The 8,723-nt window shown below is 56.5% G+C and overlaps 2 protein-coding genes across 4 annotated transcripts; both read right to left on the bottom strand.

Annotated features, from left to right (window-relative positions):
* Window positions 1-577: 577 nt before the first annotated feature.
* On the bottom strand, window positions 578-4,370 carry TMEM230 (transmembrane protein 230). 2 transcript variants are annotated; one of them, XM_005532970.3, is made up of 4 exons: window positions 4,253-4,370; window positions 3,383-3,510; window positions 2,946-3,068; window positions 578-1,747 (listed from the first exon to the last, which is right to left on the bottom strand). In XM_005532970.3, the coding sequence occupies exons 2-4, from the start codon at window positions 3,479-3,481 to the stop codon at window positions 1,607-1,609; spliced, it is 363 nt and encodes a 120-aa protein (XP_005533027.1). In that variant the 5' UTR covers window positions 3,482-3,510; window positions 4,253-4,370; the 3' UTR covers window positions 578-1,606. The 2 variants fall into 2 exon arrangements, with proteins under 2 accessions (XP_005533027.1, XP_014116982.1); XM_014261507.2 differs by having other exon boundaries at window positions 4,206-4,258.
* A 511-nt stretch (window positions 4,371-4,881) lies between these two features.
* On the bottom strand, window positions 4,882-8,704 carry PCNA (proliferating cell nuclear antigen). 2 transcript variants are annotated; one of them, XM_088068372.1, is made up of 7 exons: window positions 8,610-8,704; window positions 7,975-8,245; window positions 7,005-7,102; window positions 6,559-6,626; window positions 5,860-6,054; window positions 5,485-5,608; window positions 4,882-5,385 (listed from the first exon to the last, which is right to left on the bottom strand). In XM_088068372.1, the coding sequence occupies exons 2-7, from the start codon at window positions 8,193-8,195 to the stop codon at window positions 5,303-5,305; spliced, it is 789 nt and encodes a 262-aa protein (XP_087924498.1). In that variant the 5' UTR covers window positions 8,196-8,245; window positions 8,610-8,704; the 3' UTR covers window positions 4,882-5,302. The 2 variants fall into 2 exon arrangements, with proteins under 2 accessions (XP_087924498.1, XP_087924497.1); XM_088068371.1 differs by lacking the exon at window positions 8,610-8,704 and having other exon boundaries at window positions 7,975-8,306.
* Between the last annotated feature and the right edge of the window lie 19 nt (window positions 8,705-8,723).

Raw genomic sequence — 8,723 nt, 5'->3', positions numbered from 1 at the left:
CAGGGTTTGGGTTTAATCTGGAGGAGGAAAAAAGGAGGAAAAAAGGAGGAAAAAAGGAGGGAAGAATGAGGAAAAAAGGAGAAAAAAGGAGGGAGGAGAAGGAAAAAAGAAGGAAAAAAGGAGGGAAAAAGGAGGGAAAAATGAGGAAAAAAGGAGGAAAAAAGGAGGGAGGAGGAGGTAAAAAGGAGGAAAAAAGGAGGTAAAAAATAGGAAAAAAGGAGGAAAAAAGGAGGAAAAAAGGAGGGAGGAGGAGGTAAAAAGGAGGAAAAAAGGAGGTAAAAAGGAGGAAAAAAGGAGGAAAAAAGGTATTCTGGGAGTGTGGTAGAATGCAAGGTGTTTGTCCAGCCCTGTGGACACTTCCATGGGCCTGCTCTGCACTGTCACTCCTGCCCCTCCTTCTGGAATGTTCGGCCCAGCTGGGGCTCAGGTGACAATCGTGGAGTGCTTTGTGCAGACTGACACTGCTGCTGCTGCCTCCCTCCCTCACCCCAGCAGCACCTGGATGGAGCAGCCAAAGCCCAGCAGAGTTTTTAGCGCTCTCTGACACCTGGGAAGGTGGGAAAGACAAACTGATGGCTTACAGAGAATATAGAACTTTATTCATGTTAAATGCACCCACTTGCATCGCTGCTCGTTCTCCAGAGACCCTGCAGCTCAGCAGAGCCTGGTTTGACCTCACACAAGTGCAGCCATCCACTCTTTTTACCCTGAATGACACATCAGCAAAGCTGGCAAAGCCATCCAGAGGGGGTTTGTTAGCACAAACTACACAGAGAACTTCTCTTCACTGGCCTGGGCAGGTGTGCACAGCAAAATATCTACACAAGGACAAAAGGACTCCTAAAGACAGACAGGAATTCAAAACCAAACCCCACATTAGGCCAGCCCAAGATTTTTTGGTATTGAGACACTTGAGTCTGGGTTCCAACCCTTCTTTCTCCCAGTATCCATTTGTTTAAATAAGCAAGCTCCAGCAGCAGTCCTTGTGAAGGATACGTGGATTGTGCCAAAAGCAACGGTGGCACGGGGAAAGCTGGCTTGGGAAGGATGTGTTTGTGAGGAAATGAGCTTGCTCAGGCTGACAGGGAGCTGTGGAGCGAGTGCACTGTGTGGAAATCACTTCCTGCAAGTGCTGCTTTCCACCTCTCACCAGACTTTATTTACTCCAGGCAGGCTCAGGACCAGCAGTTTGGAAGCAAAAGAGAGAATTTAACTATGGTCTGTCTGCAGAGGTAACCCAACAATAACCAAAATCTCATGGAAAGCTAAAATAAACTCTAGAAAACACAGAAAAAAACAAATATCTGCTGCTGAAACCAGCTCATCTAGATATTTTTGGAAAACTGCAAGGATTGCCTCGCCCAGGAAGAACTTCCCAGCGAGTGGAATTATGCAACCCCGAGAGGAATAAATACCATAAACCCCAAGTTCTTTGCAATTCCTTTTGGTCAATCCCAGGCTCGAGCTCCCACCCCCCAAACTGGAAAACCTGCAACACCTCAAGCCCAGGGAGCGGCGCCAGGGACACGCATCAGTCGCGCCCTGCCAGCATCCAGGGGAACTACCAGCTCTGGCCAGCCTAATTAGAGCGGGATTAATTAACGGCTCAGTCGTCAAAGTCGGGGATGTCGTCGTAGGAGTAGCCCCGGTAGCCCTTGGAGGCGTAGTAGGCGATTCGCAGGTGGTAAAAGCCCGGCAGGAACACGAGGATGCCGATGATCAGCACGGGGATGGCTCGGTCAGTCTCCTGCAGGGACAGACAGCCCAGGACAGTGACATCCCCTCCTGCCTCCCACACCCTGCCTGCTCCAGGGGAAGCTGCCCAAGGCTTGGAATGAGGTGATCTGTAAGGTACTTGAAGCCAAACCATCCCCAAGGCCTGGCAAGCTGAGAAATAAAAATCTATCTTCCATCAGAAATATCTCAGCTGTTGTCAGGCTGAGCCTTTGGTCCCGTCCTGGCATCTGCAGGAAGCTCTCCAGGGACCTCGTCCTTCACCAGGGACCCCCTGGACCTGCAGCCAGGGCTGGGAGCTGTGAGCATGGCCCAGAGATCTGTGCCTGGAGCGCTGCTGATAGAGCCCAGAGGCTGCTGCTGCTGCCAGAGATAAGGCAGAGCTGCCGAGCTACCCCGAGCCCCCAGCACAGGGAGCAGGGAAGGAACACCCAGAACTGCAGGAGCCGATTCCCCTTCCCATGGATCACAACCACAGGGAGCAGGGAAGGAACACCCAGAACTGCAGGAGCCGATTCCCCTTCCCATGGATCACAACCACAGGGAGCAGGGAAGGAACACCCAGAACTGCAGGAGCCGATTCCCCTTCCCATGGATCACAACCACAGGGAGCAGGGAAGGAACACCCAGAACTGCAGGAGCAGATTCCCCTTCCCATGGATCACAACCACAAGCAGAGGGGGAAGCGCTGCCGTGTCCCACGCGGGGTCTGGCAGCTCCTCCCTGTCCCTGCACGGGCTGAGATCTCTCCAGGACAGGGATGTGACCTCCCCAGGGACACTCAGCCCTCCCTGGAGTTGCCCAGCCCAGCTCTGAGCCTGCTCCAGCCAGGCTGAGTGCGGGATCCCAGGGAAAGGGGGCTGCCAGCACCGCCAGGCCCTGGTGGGAATCAATTCCCTGCTCCCTTCCTGTGGCTCTGAGGTTCTGAACACGATCACAGGATCCTTGAGGCTGGAAAACACCTTCAAGGCCATCAAGCCCAACCACGACCCAGCAGCACCCCCAGGGTCACCTCCAACCCTCGTGTTCTGAGCACTCGCAGCAGTGGGGACTCCACCCTGCAGCTGTGCCAGGCCTTTCCCACCCTTTCCACCACAAACCTTTCCTCATTTTGAATTAAAACCTCCCCTGGTGCAACCTGAGGCTGTTTCCTGTGCCCCAGTGAGGCCTCAGGGCAGCTCTGAGGACAGTGCAGGACCAGTGCCACTCACCCCTTTGCTGATGTACCCTGCCAGCAGCAGGGCTCCGATGATGATGAGGAAGGTCCCGATCATGAAGAGCACCACAGCCAGGGCAATGGCCTTGTAGGGGATTTTGGGTGGGCTCTTCTTGAACTGGATGGAAAAACCCCAATGAAGAGCTGAACTCAGCACAGCTCCCCTCCCTCTGCAGCACAGATGTGACCTCCCCCAGCTGGCACAGGTGACACAGAGCTGAGGAATTCTGCCCATGGAAACCCTGCTGAGCCAGACTTTACTCCCAGTCTTGTTCCCAGGAAGGCTCTTTGGGCTTCCCAGAGGGGAAGAGCTGAGGGTTTGGCTCCCACCCAGCTTTGTCCCTCTCTGAATTGCAGCTGCTCCACGAGAAGCAGCTGCCTGTGCAAGGCCAAGCTGTGGCTGCCCATCCTTGTGCTTTTCCAGCTTTTTACCTGCAGATCAATGTATCCATCATCGGTGCTGGAGAGCTTGGAATATTTGACTTTGCTACTGGGAATCCCAGCAGAGAGATTGGTCCTCGATGGCATCATTCCAGGGGGGCCCGGGCATCAGCTACAGCCTGGAAACGGAGAGAAAACGGCGTGGTGGGAGCCTGAGAGACACAGAACCAAAGGTTCTGGAGAGAAACTCCCGTGCCAAGGCTGTGCCACCCAAAGGGCATCTCTGTTCCTCTTCAGAAATTAAAACTTTTCCAACAGAGGATCTAAGCATTTCATTTGAAGCCTAAAATATAAAATGGGTACAGCTGCAACAGTGTTTGGAATCAAGGCAGAAGCTCCAAAGGAGATGGAAATTCCAGGGCAGGGCCCAGGTGTGACCCAGGACTCCTCCTGGAGCTCCTGCTGCCAAGCTCTGGCTGTTTCTGAACCAGCAAATAAACCCAAAGCAGAGCTAAACAAAGCAGCTTTTCAACCACCAGGAGGTTTTGTAGGAGAGCAATTTTGGATAAAGGAAAACCAAACCAAACCAAACAAAAAAAACCAACCCAAACCACTGGAAACTGGAATGAAACGGAGGTGTCAGGGAGACAGCAAGAGTGACTCGGAGTGGGACAAGGGGACAGCTGGGGGACAAGCGAGGACAGAGGGGACAGCGGGGGGCCAGCCGGGGAACAACCGGGGACAGAGGGGAACAACCGGGGACAGTGGGGGACAAGGGGACAGCGGGGGAACAACCGGGAACAAGCGGGGACAGAGGGGACAGCGGGGACAGCAGGAATGGGGGGTCCCAGCCTGGCGCCGCTCCCAAACCCACCCGAAATCCACCCAAAGCCATGGGAACCCAGCCCCTCCGCCCGGTACCTGCCGCCGGCCCGCCCCATCCCGGCCCCGGGAAGTTGATGCCGGTGGCGCCGCTTCCCTTCCAGGTCACGGCCGGGCTGGGCCAGCCCCGCTCCGGCTGCTGCCGCTGCCGGCACCGCCTCGGCCGGGGGAAACAGCAGCCGGGTTATTTACGGCACCCAGCCCTGGAATCGATAAAAAACTCTAGGGTGAAACATCTTCCTTCCCGTGTTTTCCTTGAGGAAAGCAGCAAAGCGAGGAGGGCGGAGGATAAATGGGGAAGGAGCTGGAGACACGAGCCAGCTCCCAGGCTGGGCCAGCACTGCCACCTGGTGCCATCCTGTCACCCACCGGGGACAGCTCCGCAGGCGCTTTGGATTCTCATCTTAGCGACCCGCGGAAGTCCCCAGCCTCCCAAAAAAATACACTGAAAACCGGGCAATGGCAGAGGCTGGAAAAATCCTTTACAGGATCACGAGTTCCAAGCGCCAGGGCCACCACCAACCCTGTCCCCAGGTGCCACATCCAGCCTGGCACCTCTTTGACACCTCTGAGTCACCAAAGCTGGAACTCTGAGCCTTGAGAAGGGAATCGGGGCACATCAGCACAGCTTCCATTCACCCACCCCCATTTAAACACCACAAACTCCATGGAATTGTATTTTTTATTTCCATTTTCCAAGTTTCAGTCAGAATATCGGCTTCAAAAATAAATGAAGTAAGGGTCAAATGAAGTTGTGGGATAATGAAACAGCAACCCTAAGCTACAGCTCCACAGGGGAAACTCCAGGAAATATCTTGACCCATTAAATATTGCCCCTCTTCTCCAACAGCAGCTGAAAGGAGTAAGAAATTCACCTTCAGACAGCATCCAAGAGATCGTTGGGAGTAGAGGAACAGACTAGAAAAACTCAGGTTTCCTATTTCCAATGATACCAGGATAGCAAAATAGTGAGTTGAAAAATATTTACAAGGATTATCTACAAAACACAGCTACAGTGCTCCCAGGATGCTCCAAAGCTCTGGAATTGCCTTCTCCAGGCAGGAGCAGATCCCCCCAGTCCTGCTCCAGTTAAGAGTCATCCTGCTGGTCCTCGATCTTTGGGGCCAGGTAGTACTTCAGGTGTCCCATGTCAGCGATCTTGTACTCCACAACTGGGGAAGAGAATGGAAAAAAAAAAGGGATGTTCAGAAGGTTTTCCATAAAATCCAGCCTCAATTCCAGTTCTCCAGAGGCAGAGCTGTGGAACTCACCCAGAGGGACATCTGCAGACATGCTGAGCGTGACCGTGGGGGACAGCGGCGTGGCTTTGGTGAAGAAGTTCAGGTACCTCAGGGCGAAGGTCAGCTGGACCGGCTCGTTCATCTCGATTGTGACCTGGGGAAGCAGGGCAGGCTCAGGAAATGCAGCTGCAGGGATCCCAGAGCCCTGGGCCACCTCAGCAAGCTCAGTGCAGCTCCCAGGGCAAGGTGAGAACTGGAGGGACTCCAGGAACCAGAGTGAGACACGGCCGTGTCCCTGCAGGGCTTGGACTCGGTGACCTCTTCCACCTTTTCCACCCCCAGCTATTCCCTGATTCCAGGATCCCCCACAGGGCAGAGAACTGACCCCTGAGCCTCCCCACTCACAGCCTCCTCCTCCTTGTCCACGTTGCTGGTCTGGGACAGTTTGATGTTGCCGTTGCCCAGCTCGCCGTTGGCCGAGAACTTGACACCGTCCTTGGCGCAGGAGATGACCACGGCGTCACCGATGTGGCTCAGGTCCCGGCAGATGCGGGCAAACTCAGCCGAGGGCATCTTCACCACACAGCTGTACTCCTGCTCCTGGGGGGGACACAGGGACACCCTCAGGGACACCCTGCCAGGGCCAGGGTCACAGGGACACCCCCAGGGCAAACTCAGCCGAGGGCATCTTCACCACACAGCTGTACTCCTGCTCCTGGGGGGGACGCAGGGACACCCTGGGGCACTCACAGTGACACCCTGCCAGCCCTGGGAACTCCCAGGGACACCCTGCCAGGGCTGGGCACCCCCAGTGACACCCTGCCAGCCCTGGGTACCCACAGTGACACCCCCAGTGACACCCTGCCAGCCCTGGGTACCCACAGTGACACCCCCAGGGACACCCTGCCAGCCCTGGGTACCCACAGTGACACCCCCAGGGACACCCTGCCAGCCCAGGCTTCTGGGGGGGGACACATGGACACCCCCAGGGACACCCCGCCAGCACCAGGCTCCTCCAGCACTCCAAAGCACGCTGTGTTACCAGAACTGATGTCAATGTGCCAAACACCCAGTTCCACACCAGTCACCTGAGCCGTCACTTACTGGGATTCCCAGCTGCTCCACATCGAGATCCATCAGCTTCATCTCGTAATCAGAAACCTTTTCCTGGTCTGGAGAAGCAAAGCACAGTTACACCCCGTGTTTACAACAAGTGACAAACATCAGTTTAACTGCTGCCACTCCCTCCAAGTGGAGCCACCTCAATAATGACAGGAAGATTTTCCTTAGAGCTGGAACTCTGGGAAGCCTTTACAGGCTGTAAGGGTACAGCAAATATATCTGTGTGCAGCCTAAAAGAGCCTTCCTCTTACAAAGAAAGTATTTATCAAGGTGATGAAGTTTTAATTTCCAGACTGTTCCCAGAATCAGGTGTCCCTTCCCATTCCTGCAGGATCCTTTGCCATTTCACTCCCTGCTGCATCCCTGTGGTTTATGAAGCTGCCTAAACACATCCCAGTAACAAAGGAGCTCCCAAATCCAACACTCACTGGGTGCCTCGAACACCAGGGCCAAGGTGTCTGCGTTGTCCTCAGCCCGCAGGGTGATGATGTCCTCGTTCCCTGCACATTTCAGGATTTTGGACATGCTGGAAGGGAGAAAGGCAGGTGACTCAGGGGGCTGAGAGCTGACAGGGCTGGAGGGGATGTGATATCACAGTTATCAGAGTCTCCTTTTAACGCTGTTAGAAAAGTGGGTGTATGGGGAGACTCCGCAGCCTCTCTGGCCAATCTCTTCCAGTGCTTGGCCACCCACAAAGTTCTTCCAGATATGCAGAGTGGAACTTCCCTTGCATCAGTTCCTGCCTGTTCCTCTTCTCCCATGGCTGGGCCCTTTGGAGCAGAGCCTGGATCCAACCTCTGATCTCTCCCATGGATATTTATACGTGAATTTCCCTCTCTCAGCAGTCTATTCCCGAGGCTGAAGAGCCTCAGCTCCCTCAGCCTTTCCTCATAACCGAGATGCTCCAGAGCCCTCATCTTTGTCACCCTCCGCTGGACCCGCTTAAGGAGCTCCGTGTCTCTCCTCTCTTGAGCCCAGAGCTGGGCACAGCACTCCAGAAGCGCCTCACAGGGCTGGAACGATCACCTCCCCGGCCTCATCCTGCTGCTCCCCATCATTCTGTACTTTCCCAGCGCCAGGCCAAGGAGCTGTCACCCGCTTCCCTCAGGAGGGGCCATGGCGGCGACCCCGCCACCGCCGCCTTTTCCCGCCACTTGGCGCCGGCAGTGACGTCACGGCCGCGACGGGCGCGAAAAACGGCGCGAGAACAGTGAGGGGAATGGCGGGGGGGGAAGAGAAGGGCTGAGGGAGCTCCGAGCGCCCCTGGACCCCCAACACCTCCGAAGCACCCCCTCACACCCCCTGCCCCGGCAGCTCCCGCTCCCCTCAGCGCCACAGCCGCCGGGCCTGCTGGGCCGCCCCATGCCAGCGCCCTTAGAGACGCCGCCGCCGGCTGACCTGGACAGGTTGACACCCATGGCGATGTTGCGGTCGCAGCGGTACGTGTCAAAACCCTCCGATCGCAGCGTGAGCTGCACCAGCGAGACGTGCGAGGAGTCCATGCTCTGCAGGCTGATGCCGCCCGAGCCCAGGTCCCAGCAGGCCTCGGTGATGAGGTCCTTGAGGGCCTCTAGTACTCGCTTGAGTACCGAGCCCTGCACCAGCCGCGCCTCGAACATCTCAGCAGCAGCAGCGGGAGCAGCACAGGCACAACGGGACAGCGGAAAACCTGAAAATCGAGTGAGACCGCCCCGCAACAGCCTTATATGCACTCCGCTGCCCCGCCCACCGCCGCTCTGCAGCCAATCACCAGCGCCGCTCTCCTCCTTCAGCCCAACCCCTTCAAGCTCACATACGGGTCCTCGCCGCCTTCTAGCCAATCCCAGCGCCGCTCCTCCCTTTAGTCCCGCCCCTTCGCGCGGCGGGAACCAATCACCGCGCGGGCTACAAAGACCCGCGTCCCGCCTCGCTGCGCAGCGATGGCGGCAAGGCCCGATCCGGTGCCGCGCACGGAGCCTGTCCGTACGGCCGGCACGAAGGCGCGCTTCTCCTCAGGCACCTCGTCCCGAGCGAAAAGCGGCCGTAACACAAACCCGTTTGTCCCTTAAGACAAACGCCTCACGCTTCTCCCAGCGCCCGAGGACCTTCCCGCGCGTTCACTCGCGCCACACGTCACAGCGCCCCGCACCATCCGGGTACACCTGGGC

Source organism: Pseudopodoces humilis, chromosome 30 (assembly GCF_049639895.1).
Source record: "Pseudopodoces humilis isolate 2021_Gansu_Grassland_sample_001 chromosome 30, ASM4963989v1, whole genome shotgun sequence".
Taxonomy (NCBI): Eukaryota; Metazoa; Chordata; class Aves; order Passeriformes; family Paridae; genus Pseudopodoces; species Pseudopodoces humilis.
Note: the sequence above shows the minus strand (reverse complement) of the source record. Positions and strands in the feature narration are given on the sequence as shown.